Source organism: Podarcis tiliguerta (assembly GCF_965153285.1).
Source record: "Podarcis tiliguerta genome assembly, chromosome: 13".
In the NCBI taxonomy this organism is placed as follows: domain Eukaryota; kingdom Metazoa; phylum Chordata; class Lepidosauria; order Squamata; family Lacertidae; genus Podarcis; species Podarcis tiliguerta.
The window spans coordinates 27,354,285-27,375,993 of NC_139546.1; the positions used below are offsets into that span (position 1 = coordinate 27,354,285).

Genomic DNA, 21,709 nt, shown 5'->3' on the forward strand with positions numbered 1-21,709 from the left:
TTTGCTTGTTACAGGAGGATTGCTTTTAACACCTAGACATAAGTTGATGCTGGATTGGAAGGGGTGGGGTAGGAAAAATTAGCTTACATTGCTCTTTTGGGAGATTTGTTTTGATTATTCATTTGTTTCCTCCTTTCTTTGCTTTTTAAAAAACATCCTTCAAGTAAGGTGTATGACAACTACCCAAATTGACTATATTTAAAGTTCCCTCATTACCGTATTTTTCGCCCCATAGGACGCACTTTCCCCCCTCCAAAAATGAAGGGGAAATGTGTGTGGGTCCTAGGGGGCGAATGCAGGCTTTCGCTGAAGCCTGGAGAGCGAGAGGGGTCAGTGCGCACCGACCCCTCTCGCTCTCCAGGCTTCGTGCAGATCTCCTTAAGCCGTGGGAGCCCTGCGCTGGGCTCCTGCGGCTTGTGGAGAGTTGCCTGCATGCCGAAGGCTGGGTGCGCTGAGCTCAGGGCGCCCAGACTTCGCGCAGCTCTCGGCAAGGCGCAGGAGCCCTGCGCTGGGCTCCCCCGGCTTGCGGAGAGTTGCCTGTTCTGGGGGGGGGGATAAATTTCCCCCCCTTTACTTCCCCCCCAAAAAACTAGGTGCGCCTTATGGGACGGTGCGTCCTATAGGGCGAAAAATACGGTAATTATAAGAGCAAACCTTTTTGGATGAGAGCCATTCCTTCCCTTTCAAGTGATTAGCAGCCCACTCCTAACTCGATTTTTCTGTTGGCATCTCAGGAGACAAGTGAATAGTGTGCCTTCTGGGATAAATTCAAACCATTGGAGAGTTACAGCGCCTGGTGTGGCTGTAGAGACCAATATGGGAGAGTCTACAGGTGCACCATGGCATTTCTTTTCTCTGAACTCTTCAGGGCATTTACTCACAAATAAACTCAATGGGATTTACTACTCCCTGATGAGTCTGTTGTGTGAATTTCACCCCAGAGTCTCCTGTGGTGTGTGAAAAAGAGTCAGCCTAATGTTTGATGCCTCCAGAGTTTCTGGATCCAATTTCTTGCAGTCAAAAATCCTCCAGGTATAGTTGGATTTTAGGAGATATTTATATTTATACTCAATAGAGTATGTTGATTTCCTGGGGAAATGGTTTTGTTCTGAAGAACTATAGTCTGAGTAACAGTAAACAAGGGATTCCCACAGGGGTCTTGGAAAGGTATAATATTTTCCCATTGTGGACGAGGGGATTGGTACACCTAAAGGATTGTCTCACTTCTGTACACGCCGAACCAAAATCACTGCATTCTGCAGGAGAAGGCACCCTGTAGGTACTGTCTGATCTTTCTGCACAATATCAGAATTGAGCCTTTGCCATTGGAGCATCTACTCCTTGGAACTCCCATTAAACACCAGAGAGGCACCATCACTGTTGTTTTCTTGGCACCAGGCAATGATGTTCTTCTTTCAACAAGTCTTCTAAATTAAGGTGTTTGTTGATGTTGGTATCTGTATTGGATGTAATTGGTATGTTACGTATGTCCTATTGCTGTTTTAAATATTCAACTTACCTTTATATCTATCTATCTATCCACACACACACACACACACACACACACAATTTTATATTTACATTATTTTATGCATGTTTTTGTAACATTGTAAATCACTTTGGGATGCCTCAAGGGATGCAATTCATGGGTGAGACATTTATTACTACTACTATTATTATTATTATTATTATTATTATTATTATTACTACTACTACTACTGTATTTTTTGCACCATAACACTCACTTTTTTCCTCCTAGAAAGTAAGGGGAAATGTCTGTGCATGTTATGGAGCCAATGCCTGCGGGTGGCGGGGGGGATTTGCTCCAGTCATGAGCAGAGGATCCATGGTTCCCCTTCCTTCCATCCTCCGTGGTTACAAAGCATGGATCCACATGGATCCTCAGGATTTTTGCATTGGACTACTCCAGACTCACTGTCAGATAACATGTCTGTGGCATGAACCACAAAAATCATATATCCACTATTTCGTTTAGAATATTTTTTTTCTTGTTTTCCTCCTCTAAAAACTACGTGCGTGTTATGGTCTGGTGCGTGTTATAGAGTGAAAAATACGGTATATCTTCTGAAAGCATTGAGGAAATAATTCATCAGGCCTCCAGTCTCTGCTTTTTAATCTTGAATGTTTGAGAACTGGCTGTGGTTTGTTAGAGGTGGAAAGAAAGACAAGCTGTATACACTCAGAGGCACTGTCACCACTCCCCAGATAGAGCCCTTACATTGAAAGCAGAGTAAACACACAGCTCCCTTTGAAGAAAAGAGATGAACCCATTTCAGTCCCAGGTACCATGTGCAATTTCTACTTTCCTGTCTCTTGCTAGCCAGCTGCACCCCATCCTATTCTTGTGCACTATGTTTGCCTTCAGTGACTGTGCCCATCACTTTCAGCAGAGAGTGACCACAGCAGTGCGCAGCCTTTATTAACCATCACTTCTAATACGAGGACATGGGTTGCGCTGTGGTCTAAACCACTGAGTTCCGTTGCTCCAGAAGCAGTTTAGTGATGCTGGCCACATGAACCGGAAAGCTGTCTGTTGATAAACGTCGGCTCCCTCGGCCTGAAAGTGAGTTGAGCTCTGCAACCCCATAGTTGCCTTTGGCTAGACTTAACCATCCAGGGGTCCTTTACCTTTTACCTTCTAATACTGGTGCTTCTCTTGTGGTTTCTAATGTCCCTTTTACTGTACACTGCACCCTGAGCAAAGGATCCTTTGAGGGAGGAAATGTGCTTTGAATGTGCTATAAAGGTACAATGTGCATACGCTGCCTGGTGAGATCTATGGTATTTATATTAAAGCATAGTAATTATATCTGGATTTGCATCAATACCTGTAAATTAGCACATTTCATCCAGACCTGGTTTCTCTTTTATCTTTGGTGTCAGTGAAGGGGTGGGGTTTTTTTCCCTTTGAAAATGCCTCTTATCAGTGTTGCATGGTCAAGTTGGGTTGATATAGAAGTAGCTTAAACTACGTAGGTTTAAATTCAAAATATTTATATTCTAATCTGCGCCAAGTAAAAGAAATGTTCCTTTCCCCCTCCCACCCCCAACCCACTGTTTTTTCCAATCATATCTGAGAATGGAAGTATGTGGTTTTATGTAATTGACACACAGATCCCCCAAAATTTCTGGAGCTTTTGTTAAAAAGATTGACCTGTACTATACTATTTGTGTGGTCATAATGATCCTAGCAAGCTTTGGGGAGCGGTATCTTTTAAGTTACAGTGGTACCTGTGGATGCGAACGGGGTCCGTTCTGAAGCCCTGTTCACATCCTGAAGCAAACGCAACCCATGTCTGCGCGTGCACGGTTTGTGATTAGCTGCTTTCGCACATGCGCATGACATCATTTTGAGCGTGTGCGCATGTGCGAGTGACAAAAACTGGAAGTAACACATTCCGTTACTGCTGGGTTGCCATGGAGCATAACCTGAAAACGCTCAACCTGAAACACATTTAACCCGAGGTATGACTGTACAGGGAAATGCAGTGAAAGTCTGATGCATACATGAACTCCATGACCTTCCATTTGCCAGCCTCCCGTCTTCATAGATTTTATTTCCTATTCTAGATTAGAATATGATGCAGGCCGAAGCTATCAATGGCACTTCAGTGTCTGAGTTTGAGCTTGATGGGTTCCTCAACTTGGGCAACTACGGCATACTCCTCTTTGCCATCTTCTTAGTGATCTACCTGCTCATCCTCAGTGCCAATGCTCTCATCTTCAGCCTCATCTCTGCCACTCCTCGCCTTCACGTCCCCATGTATTTCTTCATTGCTGTGCTGGCCACCTTGGAGGTGCTCTATACCACCGTTACCATGCCCAGGGTGCTGGTGAACCTTCTGAGAAGCAAGAAGTCCATTTCGTTCAGCAGCTGTCTTCTGCAAATCTATTTCTTCCACAGCTTTGGGACCTCGGAAGGCTGCTTGCTCGCAGTGATGGCTTACGATCGGTACTTAGCCATCTGCACCCCTTTAAACTATATGACCAAGATGACGCCCAAACTCACAGTATTGGAAGACAGAAGAATTACCCACTCTGGAAGAATGGCAGATGAAAGTCATCGACTACATGGAATCAGCAGAAATGACCGGCAGGATTAGAGACCAGGGAGAAGAGACGGTGAGGGAAGATTGGAGGAAATTTAAAGACTATTTACAGAAATACTGCAAGATAACGAACATTTGAAGATATCGGACTGAAGGTGACTGGTTTTTAGCAAGAAAGGTGAACAGAAAAAGATCTAAAATCTAGACTGAAGGAAATATAATTATGGGATATGGATTTAAGATGATGAGAAATTTAAATTATGATAGAGGGAAAGAATTTGCAGACAGAACATTTGATTTGGAATACAGAGTAGGGAGGTTGGGGGAAGTCGCAGAAACAAGTAAATGCAAGGTCATTATGAAGATAAAAAGGGTATTTTTTTTTAATTTTCTCTATTTTTATTGTTTATTACTGTTGTTTTTGTGTTTTATGTTTGTGTATTTTTTCTGTGTTATGTGTTGTTTATGTTGTTCTTTATTGTTTATGTAAAACTTAATAAATATTTATAAAAAAAAAAAAAAAAGATGACGCCCAAACTTTGCGTCCAGCTAGTGTTGGGATGCTGTGTGTGTGGTTTTGCGTGTCCTTTGCCGGAGATTGTTCTGACTTCCAGGTTGCCCTTCTGTGGGCCTAGTCATATAGATCATATATTCTGTGACTTTCCTCAGGTGATCAGTCTTGCTTGCACAGACATATCGACCAGCATCATGTTGGATTTCGCCCTCCACACCATCATTGTCCTGACCCTCGTCTCCCTCATCCTTCTTTCATACATTAAGATATTGAAAGTCATTGTTAAGATCAATAGCTCAGAGGGGCGCCAGAAGGCTTTTTCCACCTGTGCCTCCCACCTCATTGTGGTCCTTACTTTTTTTGGAACTGTTAGCTTCATGTACATGCGTTTGACATGGATGGGATCGGGGCGTTATGACAAGATCGTTGCAGTTATCTATGCCTTTCTTACCCCTCTCTTCAACCCCATCATCTATACTCTGAGAAACAAAGAAATTAGAGACGTGATCAGAAAGACTGTTGGGTTCCCATGTGCCAGCAACTTATGAGGTGGTCAACAACATTGGGAAGTCATTCCACGATCAAAAGTCCTGCTCACCCAGTGATTGCTGCTGCAATTATTATGATTGGGGGTGGGCGGGGGAGAGATGAATGTCTAACAAAATATATTTCCACAGTTTCACTTGTAAGGAAAAGAGAAATCGATTCAAATAAGCAGAAACAGAATTCAAACTTTCTTATCTCCCTTTGGAGTTTTGCATTTAATGTGTAAGTAATATCTAGATTTACATATGCATACATTTGCGATCATCAGCATGTAATGTTGCACCTCAGCATGCATGATCCATGATTGTGAAGCTCTTCATACTCCATTGTACCAATTTAAATGTAGCACCGTTCCTATAAAGAAACATGGCATTCTATGACAGTGTATGCATTACCAGTTTAAGATTCAGTCTGGATCCAAACTGGTTGCAGGTGTTGTGTATCAAAATGTAGTATTTCATAAGTGAAACATCAATACATTATTAGTCAGAAGACAGTGTGCTCTTAGTACACTACACATAGTACTAGGGTGTATACAAGCAGAAACAAATCTGACACTAATGAATTTGTGCTGATGTGAATACCTGGAAGGGAGGGAGTTGTGAAATGGGACTTCACTGTGCTCTAAAGTGGTAATTTGAGCATACCCTAAATCTAGAAACTGACCTCATCCCTGCAACATCAAGCCTATATTTTACGTATTTGTTTGTCCCCCCCTCCCCACCCCTTGACTTGCTTTGTATGATATCTTGCTTGACGAAGAGTTCTGCAGCACTCAAAAGCCTGCAACTCTTTAATGATACATTGCTTGGTCCTAATAAAGGTATTACCCAATTGAGGACTTTAAAGGAAAAAGTGCTGTTTTGTTTTTAAATCCCTTCTTCTTCTTCTTTGGCGATCACTCGTAGCCAAGTAAGATTGTCTTCCATAGTCACGGTTTTAACAGTGAGTCCGTAGGTGACTGTGGAGGCCAATTCTGGATCGACATGTCCTTCCACAGTGGGGACATTGGTTTCTGGGTAGGAGTTGATCACGGTGTGCCTTCCCCTTAGCACATTTCTCCCTTGCGTCCTGAGCTTGAGTGTCTTCAAAGCCCATGACACCTTTGGTAAAGGCTGTTCTCCAACTGGAGCACTCGCAGGCCAGTGTTTCCCAGTTGTCAGTGTTTATACTACTTTTTTTTTAGATTTGCCTTGAGACAGTCTTTAAACCTCTTTTGTTGACCACCAGCATTACGCTTTCCATTTTTAAGTTCGGTATAGAGAAGTTGCTTTGGAAGACGATCATCAGGCACCCACACAACATGACCAATCCAACGAAGTTGATGTTGGAGAATCATTGCTTCAACACTTTGCTTCTTCCAGTCGACTGATATTAGTTTGCCTGTCTTCCCAAGTGATGTGTAAAAATTTTCGGAAACACCGTTGATTGAATCTTTCGAGGAGTTGGATATGGCGTTTATAAGTGGTCCATGTTTCACAAGCATATATTAAGGTTGGCAGAACAATAGCTTTGTAAACAAGCATTTTGGTTTCCCTGCAAATGTCCCACTCCTCAAACACTCTGCACTTCAATCGGGAGAAAGCCGCACTCGCAGAGCTCAGGCGATACTGGATTTCGGTATCGATGTTGGCCCTTGTGGAAAGATACCATATTTTTTGCTCTATAAGACTCACTTTTTCCCTCCTAAAAAGTAAGGGGAAATGTGTGTGCGTCTTATGGAGTGAATGCAGGCTGTGCAGCTATCCCAGAAGCCAGAACAGCAAGAGGGATCACTGCTTTCGCTGCGCAGCAATCCCTCTTGCTGTTCTGGCTTCTGGGATTCAGAATTTTTTTTTTCTTGTTTTCCTCCTCCAAACACTAGGTGCGTCTTATGGTCTGGTGCGTCTTATAGAGCAAAAAATACGGTAACTGCCTAGGTAGGAGAAGCGATCAACATTTTACAATGTTACACCATGTTTTTTGGATGTTGAGTGATAGGCCAAGCTTTTCGTAAGCTTCTGCAAAGATGTTTAGGATGGTTTGAAGGTCATCCTCTGAGCTTGCGCACACTACGTTGTCATCAGCATACTGAAGCTCTATGATGGACGTTATGGTAACCTTACTCTTTGCTTTGAAGATTTCCGCAGGTATCCCATCAGGCCCATTGGTTTTGTTGTTTTTTCATTTGGTTAATAGCTGTACACAACTCTCTCAGATTTGGAGATAATGCAAGCTCTTCTTGAATTTGTTTTTGCGGAATTTGTGAGAGGACCTCAGCAGCTCCGGGGGAGTTGCGGTTAAGGAGATGTTGGTAATGTTCTTTCCAGCTCAGTGCAATAGCTTATTTATCTTTTAGAAGTGTGATACCGCCTGCTGAGCGTAGGTGGCATATGCCATGATTTATTGGCCCATAGTTTTTAAATCCCAATACACTCAAGAGCGTATACATATATATGCATGCTCACACCCTGGAGTTAGCAGATAAGAAATAAATATTAGATCGGTGGCTCCCAAACCTTTTTGGGCCATAGCCCCCTTGGTTCCATAAACTCATCCCCAGTGCCTTCTAATCTGTAAAAAGCATTATTTTGAATAGCAGTCTGCACCACCCACTAAGGAAGATAATAACACAATAAAATTCAAAAGGGTAACAATTAATTTCACATTTGTTCAAAAATAATTAAAATATTTCGTTCAACTGATTAAACCAATTTGATGGACTCAATCCAGTGATACCAGCTTTTCAAAGTCTGATAGTCATTTACACCTCCAATGTCACCCCACTTGTCTCTTAGCACCCACTGTGTAATCCCATCACCACAACCCGGGGTGGCTCACTGCCCACTTTGAGAACCATGGCACAGAGCTTTCCAAACTGTCTGTCGTGACACACACCCTTCTCAAACACACATGCCCCTTTATTCACAGGCTCACAAAGACATGTAATAACGTACATGTGGAATGTAATAAGATGCGAAATCATTAAAACCCTGTATTTATTACATTGACTAACAAATGAGAGATGTTAAATTATAAATATAAAATGTTTTTAATGATTGGCAATGCTAGGCAAAAAGGCCAGGGAAGTGTGGAATCTTTGCTGGGAGTATTCAAGAGAAGCAGTCTAGTTATGGAATATCCATCCACAATGCTTAGTAAGGTGGAAGCTTGAGGTTCTGAAAGTTATGAAGATTATGTAGAGTGTGTGTGTGTGTGTGTGTGTGTGTGTGTGTGTTAAAGGAGGATCGCTTTTAACACCCAGACTTAAGTGGATGCTGATCTATCAGAAGGGGTGCGGTAGGAAACATTAGCTTACATTGCTCTTTTGGGAGATTTGTTTTGATTATTCATTTGTATCCTCCTTTCTTTGCTTTTTAAAAAACATCCTTCAACCAAGGTGCATGACAACTACCTAAATTGACTATTTTTAAAGCTCCCTCATTAATTATAAGAGCAAACCTTTTCGGATGAGAGACATTCCTTTCCTTTCAAGTGATTAGCAGCCCACTCCTAACTGGATTTTTGTGTTGGCATCTCGGGAGACAAGTGAATAGTGTGCCTTCTGGGATAAATTCAAACCATTGGAGAGTTACAGCGCCAGCTGTGGCTGTAGAGACCAATATGGGAGAGTCTACAGGTGCACGATTGCATTTCTTTTCTCTGAACTCTTCAGCGCATTTATTCACAAATAAACTCAGTGGGAATTACTACTCCCTGATGGGTGTGTTGTGTGAATTGCAGCCCAGAGGCTCCTGGGGTGTGTGAAAAGAGTCAGCCTAATGTTTGGTGCCTCCAGAGTTTTTGGATCCAATTTCTTGCAGTCAAAAATCCTCAAGGTATAGTTGCATTTTAGGAGATATTTATATTTATTTATTTATATTTATACTCAATAGGGTATGTTGATTTCCTGGGGAAACGGGTTTGTTCTCAAGAGCTATAGTCTGAGGAATAATAAACAAGGGATGTCCACAGGGGTCTTGGATATTTTCCCATTGTGGACGAGGGGATTGATACACCTAAAAGATTGACTCACTTCTGTACACGTCGAACAAAAATCACTGCATTCTGCAGGAGAAGGCACCCTGTAGGTACTGTCTGAACATTCTGCACAATATCAGAATTGAGCCTTTGCCATTGGAGCATCTACTCCTTGGAACTCCCATTAGTCTGAGTAACAGTAAACAAGGGATTCCCACAGGGGTCTTGGAAAGGTATAATATTTTCCCATTGTGGACGAGGGGATTGGTACACCTAAAGGATTGTCTCACTTCTCTACACACCGAACCAAAATCACTGCATTCTGCAGAAGGCACACTGTAGGCACTGTCTGAACATTCTGCACAATATCAGAATTGAGCCTTTGCCATTGGAGCATCTACTCCTTGGAACTCCCATTAAACACCAGAGAGGCACCATCACTGTTGTTTTCTCGGCACCAGCCAAAGATGTTCTTCTTTCAACAAGTCTTCTAAATTAAGGTATTTGTCAATGTTGGTATCTGTATTGGATGTAATTGGTATGTTACGTATGTCCTGTTGCTGTTTTAAATTTTCAACTTACCTAATTATCTATCTATGCATCCACACACACAATATTTTATATTTACATTATTTTATGTATGTTTTTATTACATTGTAAATCACTTTGGGGTGCCTCATGGGATGCAATTCATGGGTGAGACATTATTATTATTATTATTATTATTATTATTATTATTACCACCATTATTATTATTATATCTTCTGAAAGTGTTGAGGAAATAATTCATCTGGCCTCCAGTCTCTTCTTCTTAATCTTGACTGTTTGAGAACTGGCTGTGGTTTGTTAGAGGTGGAAAGAAAGACAAGCTGTATACACTCAGAGGCACTGTCATCACTCCCCAGATAGAGTCCTTACATTGAAAGCAGAGTAAACACACAGCTCCCTTTGTAGAAAAGAGATGAACCCATTTCAGTCCCAAGTACCATGTGCAATTTCTACTTTCCTGTCTCTTGTGATTGGTGGGAGCTGGCCTGCTGCACCCCATTCTATTCTTGTGCACTATGTTTGCCTTCAGTGACTGTGCCCATCACTTTCAGCAGGGAGGGAGCACAGCAGTGCACAGCCTTTATTAACCATCGCTTCTAATACTAGGACACTGGTTGCGATGTGGTCTAAACCACTGAACCTCTTGGTTCAGTCCTGCTGGCCACATGACCCGGAAAGCACCAAGTAAAAGAAATGTTCCTTTTCCCCTCCCACCCCCAACCCACTGTTTTTTCCAATCATATCTGAGAATGGAAGTATGTGGTTTTATGTAATTGACACACAGATTCCCCCAAAAATTCTGGAGCTTTTGTTAAAAAGATTGAACTGTACTATACTATTTGTGTGTTCATAATAATCCTTGCAAACTTCAGGGAATGGTATCTTTCAAGTTACAGGGAAATGCTGTGAAAGTCTGAGGCAGACATGAACTCCATGACCTTCTATTCGCCAGCCTCTCATCTTCATAGATTTTATTTCCTATTCTAGATTAGCCTACCTATGATGCAGGTCGAAGCTATCAATGGTACTTCAGTGTCTGAGTTTGAGCTTGATGGGTTCCTCAACTTGGGCGACTACGGCATACTCCTCTTTGCCATCTTCTTGGTGACCTACCTGCTCATCCTCAGTGCCAATGCTCTTATCTTAACCCTCATCTCTGCCACTCCTCGTCTTCACGTCCCCATGTATTTCTTCATTGCTGTGTTGGCCACCTTGGAGGTGCTCTATACTACCATTACCATGCCCAGGGTGCTGGTGGACCTTCTGAGGAGCAAGAAGTCCATTTCCTTCAGGAGCTGCCTTCTGCAAATCTATTTCTTCCACAGTGTGGGTATCTCAGAGGCCTGCTTGCTCGCAGTGATGGCTTACGACCGGTACTTAGCCATCTGTGCCCCGTTAAACTATATGACCAAGATGACGCCTCAACTTTGCGTCCAGCTAGTGTTGGGATGCTGTGCGTGTGGTTTTGCATGTCCTTTGCCGGAGATTGTTCTGACTTCCAAGTTGCCCTTCTGTGGGCCTAGTCATATAGATCATATATTCTGTGACTTCCCCCAGGTTATCAGTCTTGCTTGCACAGACATATCGACCAGCATCATGTTGGATTTTGCCCTGCACACCATCGCCATCCTGGCCCTCATCTTCCTCATCCTCCTCTCATACATAAAGATACTGAAAGTCATTGTTAAGATCAATAGCTCGGAGGGGCGTCAGAAGGCTTTTTCCACCTGTGCCTCCCACCTCATTGTGGTCTTTACTTTTTTTGGAACGACTGGCTTCATGTACATGCACTTGACATGGATGGGATCGGGACGTTATGACAAGATCGTTGCAGTCATCTACGCCTTTTTTATCCCTCTCTTCAACCCCATCATCTATTCTCTGAGAAACAAAGAAATCAGAGACGTGATCAGAAAGACTGTTGGGTTTCCATGTGCCAGCAACATATGAGCTGGTTTCTGACCTTCTTGGGACATTAGGAAGTCATTCCACGATCAAAAGTCCTGCTCACCCAGCGATTGTTGCTGTAATTACGGTTTTTGAAAAGAAAAGAAAAAAGATGAACGTCTAACAAAATTTATTTCCACAGTTTCACTTGTAAGGAAAGGAGAAATCAATTCAAATAAGAAGAAACAGAATTCAAACTTTCTTATCTCCCTTTGGAGTTTTGCATTTAATGTGTATGTAATATCTAGATTTACATATGCATACATTTGCGATCATCAGCATGTAATGTTGCACCTCAGCATGCATGATCCATGATTGTGAAGCTCTTAATACTCCATTGTACCAATTTAAATGTAGCACCGTTCCTACACAGAAACATGGCATTCTATGACAGTATATGCATTAGTAACTTAAACAGCAGTCTGGTTGTGGGGGGGGGGGGGTGCCTCAATGCAGCATTTCTTAAGGGAAGCATCAATATGCTATTAGTCAGAAGACAGTGTGCTGTTAGTACACTACACATAGTGTGTATACAAGAAGGGAGTTGTGAAATGGGACTTCACTGTGCTCTAAAGTGGTAATTTGTGCACACCTTAAATCTAGAAACTGACCTAGTGACTGTTGGGATACTGCCAGGGAGACAAAGTCCATCATGACTCCACGTCATCTCCGGACATCCATCGATCTCCCGTAGACACGCAATATCAGCAATTAGCGACACAAGCTCCAGAAATAGCTTGCCACATTCCAGAGCTGATGCACGCTCTATCAGCAGATAATGCACAGCGAAAGATGCACTCAGGAGAGCATTATTTACAAGTTTATTCAGCGTTGATCAGAACAAAGAAGACATGACTGCTTGCTTCAGTGTCTCAGACACACAGAGAGAAACGAAAGCAAAGACACAACATAAACTTCCTGTGAACAGGAAATACGCAGACTCTGTGACTCACAAAGCCTGCTCCCTTTTAAGGTGGCACGGAAATATCGTAACATCGACTGCAAAATCAAGCCTATATTTTACTTCTTTGTTTCTCCTCACTCCTCACCCCATGACTTGCTTTGTATGATATCTTGCTTGACAAAGAGTTCTGCAGCACTCAAAAGCCTGCAACTCTTTAGTGGCATGTTGCTTGGCCCTAATAAAGGTATTGCCTGATTGAGGACGTTAAAGGAAAAGGTGCTGTTTTGTTTTTAAATCCTATGCACTCAAGAGCATATGCATATATATGCATGCTCACACCCTGGAGTTAGCAGATAAGAAATAAACACTAGATCAGTGGCTCCCAAACCATTTTGGGCCACAGCCCCCTTGGTTCCATAAACTCATCCCCAGTGCCTTCTAATCTATAAGAAGCATTATTCAGAATAGCAGTCTGCACCACCCACTAAGGAAGATAATAACACAATAAAATTCAAAACGGTAACAATTAATTTCAGTGGTAAAGATGAATGTATTGCCAAAGATGTTGTTCTTATTTCAAGCCATACCAATTATTGATAATGTTAAGTGTTTTAAAGAATGGCAGAAAGCATTGTTTCAATTTATCTGGCGGGGGGGGGGGGAAACCCAGAATTAAATATAATTTACTAACAGATACTAAAGAAAGAGGGGGATTCTCCCTGCCAGACCTGAAGATATATTTTGAAGCTGCAGATTTCTGCTGGATAAAGGAATGGATTCAATTAGACAATGTTGATGTGCTGGGTCTGGAGGGATTTGACAATGTATTTGGTTGGCATGCATATCTACAGTACAACAAGATAAAGGCCCACAAAGGTTTTAAAAATCATGTAATTAAAAAATCTCTGTATAATGTTTGGATAAGATATAAAGATCTCTTAGAAAGGAAATGTGGCTTTCACCAATGGAAGCTAAGGCCCAGAAAAAACTAAATATGAAAACTAAATGGTTGAAATATGCTGATTTATTGTTGGAAGATAATGAAGGATTTAAATTGAGACCATTTGACCAAATTAAAGGTAAACTGGATGGTTGGTTACAATATTACCAGATCAATGAGTTGTATATGTTTGATAAGAAAAATGGTTTTGCAACGGAAAAAAACAAATTGGAAATGGTGTTGTTAGATACGGATGTTAAAAATCTATCTAAAATGTATAATTTGCTGTTGGATTGGCATACAAAGGATGAACAAGTCAAATCTGTCATGATAGATTGGGCAAGAGACGTGGGATACAATATAATGTTGGAAGATTGTGAAAGGTTGTGGAAGAAAGGGGTTAAGTTCACGGCATGTACGGTACTAAAAGAAAATATTATGAAAATGATTTATAGGTGGTACTTAAACCTGGTAAAACTAGAAAAGATTTATCATACCTGTTACCATATGTGGTGGACGTGTCCTAAGGTTAAGGATTTCTGGGAAAAGATTTATAATGAGTTTTAAAAAATGTTGAAATATACGTTTGTAAAGAAACCAGAAGCCTTTTTACTTGGAATAATAGGATTGGAATTGCCCAAAAAAGATGTTAGGACATTTTTGTATGCCACTACAACGGCAAGACTGCTATTAGCAAAAAATTGGAAATCTCAAGAAAAACCAGCGGTAGAAGAACGGCAGATGAAGATGTTGGAGTTTCTGGAGCTGGCTGACCTGACTGGAAGAATTCGTGAACAGAAAGAGGAGGAATAACAAGAAGACTGGATGAAAGTTAAAGACTATAATATTGTAATATACGATAATTGAGAAGGTTCTTGAAAGTACTAAACAGGCCTAGGATAACAATAAGAATGTGGTATAGTAATATGGATTTAAGATAATAAGAAAAGAGTTGAATATAGTCAATTGAAGAAACTAATTATCTAGAAAGATGTTTGGGAGAACTGCTACAAGGTGATATAATGAAATTCAGTTGGGGGGATTTGAGGAAGTCACTTAACAATGGAAATTAAAATGGAAATAAGAAAGAATATGTGTTTTTCCCCCCTTTTTTCCTTTTTTTAGTATTGTAATGTGTTATGTTTTGTGTGTTTTATATGTTATATTTGTCATAAATGTGGAAAGCTAATAAATTTTTTGGAGAATTTTCCCCCCACATTTGTTCAAAATCCAGTAGTCATTTACACCTCCAGTGGCAATAGATTATCCCCTCTTTCCTAGGCAGAAGTAGCTCAACACTATAGTTGTTCCTAGGTTGCCACTAGGGCAGTTAAAGAGACAATTGCTCCTTTTCACAGCTTCAGCTTCCTCTCTGCAATGGTGCTGAAGATCTGTGGAGTCAAGGGCATGTAACATTCTTCAGAGTCATCGAGGAAGAAGAGGGGTTCACTGATGACAGCAGGGTCAAATCCTTCCTTTACCAACTGGCTTTTGACCTGCTTGAAAGTGCCCGTGATCTCCAGGGTGTCCTGCATGGGAAAGAGCAGTGCAGTGAGCAGAGAACAACCAACGACACCCCACTCCAAGACATTCCTAGAGCAGGCCAAGGGAGTCAGTGTTTTGAGCAGTGGCAGACAGACGTACAAGAACAGGCTCTGAGCTCTGCATGGGGAGCTGGCATCCTAAGCATCTCATTAGAGATAAAGAGAGTGGATTTCACTCTGTTCATTTACACCCGGTTGCTGAAGGCCAAACAACATGGATCTATGACTCAGGGCTCACCCAGACTTCCTTTTGTGCTGTCTGTCTTTGAATGTTGTTGTTGTTTTTATCCTGGCACTTTCCCTGGGAAAGCTTGGAGGAAATGACAGACCTGTACTTGGAAAGTGTAGCACAAAAGAAAGTCTGGATGAGACTATGTCTTCTGACTTGGCCTGCCCTGGGTCAGTGCTTGTCTATAGGCAGGGAATGCATTTTCAGCTGGAGGGTCTCATTCTCTTGGCTGTTTGTGTGTGCGTGCGCGTGCATGCAGAGTTGGCCATGGGTGAGGTCATTCTACACCCTTTCACACTCACACATTCATGCAACACACACACAACCTTTCCCCTCCCCTTGCTGCTCCTCTGATTAGGAAACAGCCGAAAAGTCAGGAAAGGACACTATAGAGGAATCCGTGCCCCACACTCTCTCAAGCACACATGCCCATTCATGCACAGGCTCACAAAGACATATTGTACCCAGCCAGCCTCCTCTCCGCATGGTCTTGCCCCCTGGTGCTTCATTGATTGAGAAACAGCTGAGCAAGAAGGTGATGGATGGCTGATGAAGTGTGAGAGGCAGGGAAGGGAAGAATTCCCAGGGTAGGAGGCTGACCTATGGGGTTTCTCAAGGCAGCAAGCACAGGGAGGAAAGTGACAAGAAGGGATCGTACCTGGATGCGAACGAAGCGAGGTCTGGCATAGGCTGGCAGGAAATCCTTGGCGTGCGCATACAGCTTCTGCCCATCAAAGGAGTGCCCCTTCTTAAGGCAGATTGCAGCCATCCCAGTCTTTCCTTCATGGCCTGGAACAAACCAGAAGGGACCGGTTGGCGGTGTGTGTGGAAAGCCATGTCACATGTAAAGGAATGCACCTAGAACAGCTGTGGACTGGCTAGCTAAAAACACTCCTGTTCACACAGGCTTACCCTGCCATATGAATGATCCAGCTTCTTGTTCTTCTGATCTTTTACTTTTTCCAAAAAATTTTTGGATTTTCCACATTGACCACTTTGGTTTTTGAGCTAGCCGTGGAGGAAAGCAAGGACCTTTCCTTCACAATCAGCACAGAAATGCAGCACTGCCTCCAGATTGTCACATCCCCACACGGTACACTGAAAACACACTTCGGTAGAGCATGAGACTCTTCATCTCAGGGTCATGGGTCGAGCCCCACGTTGGGCAAAAGCTTCCTGCGTTGCAGGGGGTTGGACTAGATGACTCTCGTGTTCCCTTCCAACTCTACAATTTGTTGATTCTATGATTCCTCCCCCTCCCAAGAATCCCGGGAACTACAATTCCTGGAACCCCTAACAGACTGCATTTCCCAGGATTCCTTGAGGAAGCCATGTTCCTTAAGTGTGCGTTAAATGTTTTGTTTGTTTCGTTTCTATCCCACCTTTCCTCTAAGAAGCTGAAGGTGGTGAACAAGCTTCACCTCCTCCCCATTTTATCCTCACAACAACCCTTTGAGGTAAGTGAGGCTGAGAGTGAGAGACTGGCCCAAGGTCACTTCACTGAGCTTCATGTCTGAGTGGGGATTTGAACCCTGGTCTCCCAGCTCCTAGTCCAGCATTCTAGCCACTACACCACACGGACTCTTTAAACATAGGCTTCTTTAAATGTATGTTGTAAAGCATATGTAACCTGAAGTGTATGTAACCCAAGGTACCACTGTATTGCAAGAGTGATTCAGTTGCAGTCTGGGGATATCTGCCTACCAGCCTTTCACAAATCGGTTCACAGAATCCAAATGACCCAAGAGCTGCAGCCGTTCATGAGAGACTGAACCTTGCTGCTGGTGAGCGGATAATCTTGCCATATATTTGGACGCTAAATGTGGCAGCAGAAAGACGGGTTTTGATCCAATGGAATTTCAGACCCACCTGGCACTGGTACCCCATAGACATTGACTTGCTGGATGAATCTCAGTGGTGCCAGGGTGTTCTCCACTTCCGTGGTGGCCACGTTTTCCCCTTTCCATCTGCATGGACAAAACAGGTTATTCCCGGATGGGTTTGGTAAAAGTGAACATCCCTCCTTTCTTTCATAATCGGGAATTTTGTCATTGGCGCAAGCGAGGAGGCCAGTTTGTGGTTCCTCGGTGTTTTCGAACGCTGCATCCTTGCCTGCTTATCTAAGTTGTGCTGTGTTGGTTTGATTTAGCGGTTGTTTTGGGGGCCCTCCAAACACCCTTTTAATTGTATACATACTTTGTGCTCATGACGGTATCTGGGCAGTTATACATGCTCCCTCTTTCAATACTGTTTGTGCCTTCAAAAGTTTCAGGGAGGACACAAGGCTTTGTTCCCAACTGTTAAAGCTCCCGTAACTTCCTGCTTCTAATCCAGTAACCTTTAATGCCACAAATGCTTGGCAGAGTGCAGTTTTTGCTGGATCCCTTCCAGGTGATGCATTAACGTCGGGGAAGCATCACAGAACAACTCATAAAGCAAAATGATGTGCGGATGGTCCAGTATAAATCCACCACTAATGTGCTATTATTACACCAATGGCATTGTGCAGAACATATCCACGAAGAAACACTGGTCTAGAGGGGCCCTTACTGTATTATCGCCTTGTAACGCACCCTGGGATCTTCCTTATTTAAGTGCATCTTCCTTTCCTGCTATTTATTTAGAATAGCCTGGGCGACTAACAACAGTATCAAAACAACCAACCCTAAAATACAATGAACAAGCATCTAAAAAAAACAATAAACGATCAGTAGAAAGAGCAAAAGTATGTAGATCCAGTCATATTCATTGAAGCAGTGACTAACCACTGATGAAGGATGGGCTAGATATTTTGTTATCAATAATGAGATAAAATTACTTATCAGTTTTTGGATACTGGTTTCATTCATTCAGAGCTCTTCACTTACAATATCTTGTTGCGATCCTTACGGTGACAATAGGGAGCCTGTGGCCTTCCAGATCTGGCTGGACCTCAAGTCCCATCAACCTCAACCAGCATGGCCAGTGGTCAGGGAAGATGGGAACTGTAGTACAGCAATCCCTGCAGGATTACAGGTTTCCCATCCCCACCTTGCAACAACAAGATAAGTGAGCCTTATTATACCCAAATTACACCTGGGGACGACAGTGGTGAGATTTGAACTAGATGCTTCATGACACTCTGAGCCACTGCCCTACACAAGCTCTTAGGTGTTTGCCAGCATTTGTGAATGCTACCTATGCTAATGAAACACTGGTGCTGACTGCCTGTTCTACATTTGTCAGAATATCAGCTGCAGAAGCTGTGTGGCGGGACTCACCGGAAAGTATCTCCTACCCGGTCCTTGAAATATAGAAAGCCTTCTTGGTCTTCCATCAGAAGGTCGCCGCTATTGAAGTAGCAGTCTCCTTTGGTGAAAACATCCCGGAGAATCTTCTTCTCCGACTTCTGTCGGTCTCCTGCGTAGCCATAGAATGGGGCAAGCCCAGTGATTTTGGCCACAAACAAGCCTGTCTCACCTGGGGAAAGAAAAGGAAATGAAGCTGAACCAACTAATATTCATCCTCCAACAAAGAACTACGGGCAAGACGACTGCCTCTGGGTGCTTCCGGTGGGAGTCAGCCAACACTACTGGGGACCAGCCTTCCTACCGTTCTCCTTGCTGCCACTGACATCTGCCACTGCTGGCATCTCTAGCAGCTGTCAGAATGCGCAGCAAGGGAGCACATGCGAGTGACTCTGCTTTAGGACACTGTTTCCTCAGGCATTCGTCCCTAAATTGGGTGAAGCACATCACCACACCTGATTGCTGCAGAATATGCTGATTTGACAGGATGCTGGTCTCAGTTGGGCCACCCTGTGGAATCCCTGAGCAGTAGATTCAAGACAGGCCAGAAACTCATTATGTTACAAAAAATTACTTTCCAAAATGTGAATATTAGGGGAAATCCCACACAATCATATGTGCAATAGAAGAAACAAATTTTTGTACGGCTTTTAAAAAATAAAATAAAATTTAAAAAATAAAATAAAATTTAGGATTCAATCACATGCCAACAAATTCAGTCTGTGGAATTATAGGAGGTCTTGTGCAACAAACCTGCTTTCCAAAAATATTGAACTTTTTGCACAAAGGAAAGGAATGGGGGAAATGGACTAGAAAGTGAAGATTTAAGCTGGCTTTGATGCAATGTCATCTAACATCCCTGCAAATAAATAAGGATGAATTAAATAACCAATGGCATCTAATCTCTCTGCAAACAAATAAGGATGAATTAAATAACCAATGGCATCTAATCTCCCTGCAAACAAAACTGGATGAACACTCATTAAACAGGAAGCAACCTAAGACTGGAGAAATGAGAAACTGAAGTTGAAACTGACAGATGCATCCATCCCTTCTGGTGCCCCTGAAGGGATGGATGAAGACTCTTCACATTTAACACAAAGCAGGAGTGGCTCACACTTCCTCTTTCAATGATGATTCTTCTGTTCTATGTGTGAAGAAGGGACTCTGCCATCTTTCTTGCTATGTCCACAGTCTAGAGGCCATGTACAGTACCTTCTTGTGAGTTAGGACTCTGACAATACAAAGCCCAGTTCCTGTCTGAATGCCAACTTTATTGGCTTACCTGGGGTCACTGGGATGCAATGTCCGTTCTTGTCTCTCACAGGCTCATCCTTGTCAACGTCATATTTGATGATTTCGTACTTTGCCATTTTCTGGGGTGGAACAAGCAGGAAATGGAAACATTTCCCCACAAGGCTGAAATTCAAGGCTACACATGGACTGGAATATATTTTATGAATGACCCAAGGGAACAGGGAGCTTATAGCTAATAATAATAATAATAATAATAATAATAATAATAATAATAATAATATTTAATATTTTGCAGCTGAGCAGAGATTTTAGTCTGGTCTCCTTGATCTAAACTAGGTATTGAGAACCTTTGGTCCTCCAGGTGTTGCTGAATGAACTGCAGCCATCACCCCTGGCCATTGACCATGCTTGCCAGGGCTGATGGGAGTTATACTTCATCAACATCTGGAGAGCCAAAGGTCCCTCAACATTGCTGCTGTACCTCACTGGTTAGAGTTCCCCTGGTAGCAGCTGAAGCTCAGGGGCAGAGAACCCCTTTCTTGCCTGCATTGCCTCATTCGAGTTTAATGATGTGCTGTTGTTGGGGTGCAAAGCCCAAAGTGGACGGGCCCAAATCCAGATATACACATGCCCAAATGCCTCACCAGACATGCTTCCTTGCGGAGTTCTGAGAAAAGGGTTTCCCTTTCTCAGCACACAGTAAGGAAATGCAGCAAGGTGCCACTGGAAGAAGGGAGCTGCTTCTTTGTCTGTTGGCAGTGTGGCTTGGCAGCCATGCCCCTCTTTGCCACTGATTCGTTGAGTGGCATAATGGACGAGATCAGGCTTGAACCTCAGCAGGAACAGCTGGGCAGTGGGCAACTCGCACTGCGGAGGCTGCACTATGCCAGCAAACTATCTTTCCAAGTCTTACATTTTTGCTTGGGGGGTGTCGACAAAATTCTTGGTACCTTTCCCTGTACTTTCCCCTGCTGTGGGCTTTTATCTTGCTTCACCTTCGTGTTGCATTCTGTCTACTGCTTTCTAGCTGTCTGAGAGGAGAGGTGGTCAGTCCTGACATGCCCTGTGAATAGAGTGCAGCAGGAATAACAAGTTCCGGATTGTGTGCAGCAAGACGTGGGCCACATCCACTCCATATATTTCAAGAGAGGGATGTGGGTGGCACTGTGGCCTAAGCCACTGAGCCTCTTGGGCTTGCGATTGGAAAGTTGGCAGTTTGAATCTGCACGACGGGGTAAGCTCCCATTGCTCTGTCACAGCTTCTGCCAACCTAGCAGTTTGAAAGCATAGCAGTACGAGTAGATAAATAGGTACCACTGTGGTGGGAGGGTAAACTGCATTTCCCTGTGCACTGGCACTCATCTGTGTGCCAGTAGTGGTTTAGTCGTGCTGACCACATGACCTGGAAAGCTGTCTGCAGCCGAAACAGCGTCTCCCTCAGTCTGGAAAGCGAGGTGAGTGCTGCACCCCATAGTTGCCTTTGATTGGACTTAACCATCCAGGGGTCCTTTACCTTTACCTTTTACCTTATATATTTCAAGCATTATTATACCACTTGAACACACATGGCTTACTTCCAAAGAATCCTGGGAGAAACTCTAGCTTATTAAGGGTGCTGAGAGTTGTTAGGAGATTCCTATTTCATACGCCTCAACTGCCTTGATTAAATCAGGACATCCTGGTTTTGGTCTCCATGCTCTCAGAATGGTGCCCAAACATGTGTGAAATTGCGATTTCATGTAAGATCGTAGAGCCCCAAAACACACAGGGAGGGGGCATCATTTGAGCTCTGCTTCGGGCAGCAAAGGGCTGGACAAACAGCGGTGATGAACATAGGCCTACTCTGAAGAAGCGACTTCATGGCTTCATCTGCAATGCACAAATTTGGACTGTACCAAACCCAGGTGAAGGGTTCTTTCCCCACTGAAACCAATCTAGATAAAAATGTGTATCTAAACAGGG

At 43.0% G+C, this 21,709-nt stretch overlaps 3 protein-coding genes across 5 annotated transcripts in view; 2 read left to right on the forward strand and 1 right to left on the reverse strand.

Annotated features, from left to right (window-relative positions):
- The first annotated feature begins 836 nt into the window (after positions 1-836).
- Positions 837-12,026, forward strand: LOC310663348 (olfactory receptor 6N2-like). Of its 3 annotated transcripts, none has more exons than XM_083411151.1 (2): positions 837-1,032; positions 10,627-12,026. In XM_083411151.1, the coding sequence occupies exons 1-2, from the start codon at positions 976-978 to the stop codon at positions 11,587-11,589; spliced, it is 1,020 nt and encodes a 339-aa protein (XP_083267277.1). In that variant the 5' UTR covers positions 837-975; the 3' UTR covers positions 11,590-12,026. The 3 variants fall into 3 exon arrangements, with proteins under 3 accessions (XP_083267277.1, XP_083267278.1, XP_083267276.1); XM_083411152.1 differs by lacking the exon at positions 837-1,032 and adding an exon at positions 8,342-8,749; XM_083411150.1 differs by lacking the exon at positions 837-1,032 and adding an exon at positions 8,777-8,948.
- On the forward strand, positions 3,529-5,132 carry LOC310662486 (olfactory receptor 6N2-like; the record flags this gene model as incomplete). The annotated part of the gene is made up of 2 exons (XM_083409419.1): positions 3,529-4,013; positions 4,596-5,132. Exons 1-2 carry the CDS (start codon positions 3,600-3,602, stop codon positions 5,130-5,132), a joined length of 951 nt encoding a protein of 316 aa, XP_083265545.1. The 5' UTR covers positions 3,529-3,599.
- LOC310662668 (uncharacterized protein) overlaps positions 11,702-21,709 on the reverse strand; it is a 49,514-nt gene continuing 39,506 nt past the window's right edge. Inside the window, exons 16-21 of the mRNA XM_083409613.1 lie at positions 19,776-19,866; positions 18,464-18,662; positions 17,073-17,170; positions 15,862-15,992; positions 12,587-14,959; positions 11,702-12,204 (exon numbers count right to left, since the gene is read on the reverse strand). Of these exons, the coding sequence (XP_083265739.1) occupies positions 14,783-14,959; positions 15,862-15,992; positions 17,073-17,170; positions 18,464-18,662; positions 19,776-19,866 (696 nt within the window). The 3' untranslated portion in view covers positions 11,702-12,204; positions 12,587-14,782. The remainder of the gene's footprint in view (positions 12,205-12,586; positions 14,960-15,861; positions 15,993-17,072; positions 17,171-18,463; positions 18,663-19,775; positions 19,867-21,709) is intronic.

Excerpts from the sequence above, each read along its gene's own strand:
- LOC310663348 (XM_083411151.1), top strand. The coding sequence starts at position 976 with ATGTTTGATGCCTCCAGAGTTTCTGGATCCAATTTCTTGCAGTCAAAA. Across the intron at positions 1,033-10,626 it reads TGCAGTCAAAAATCCTCCAG|ATTAGCCTACCTATGATGCA; the intron begins GTATAGTTGGAT and ends TTCCTATTCTAG.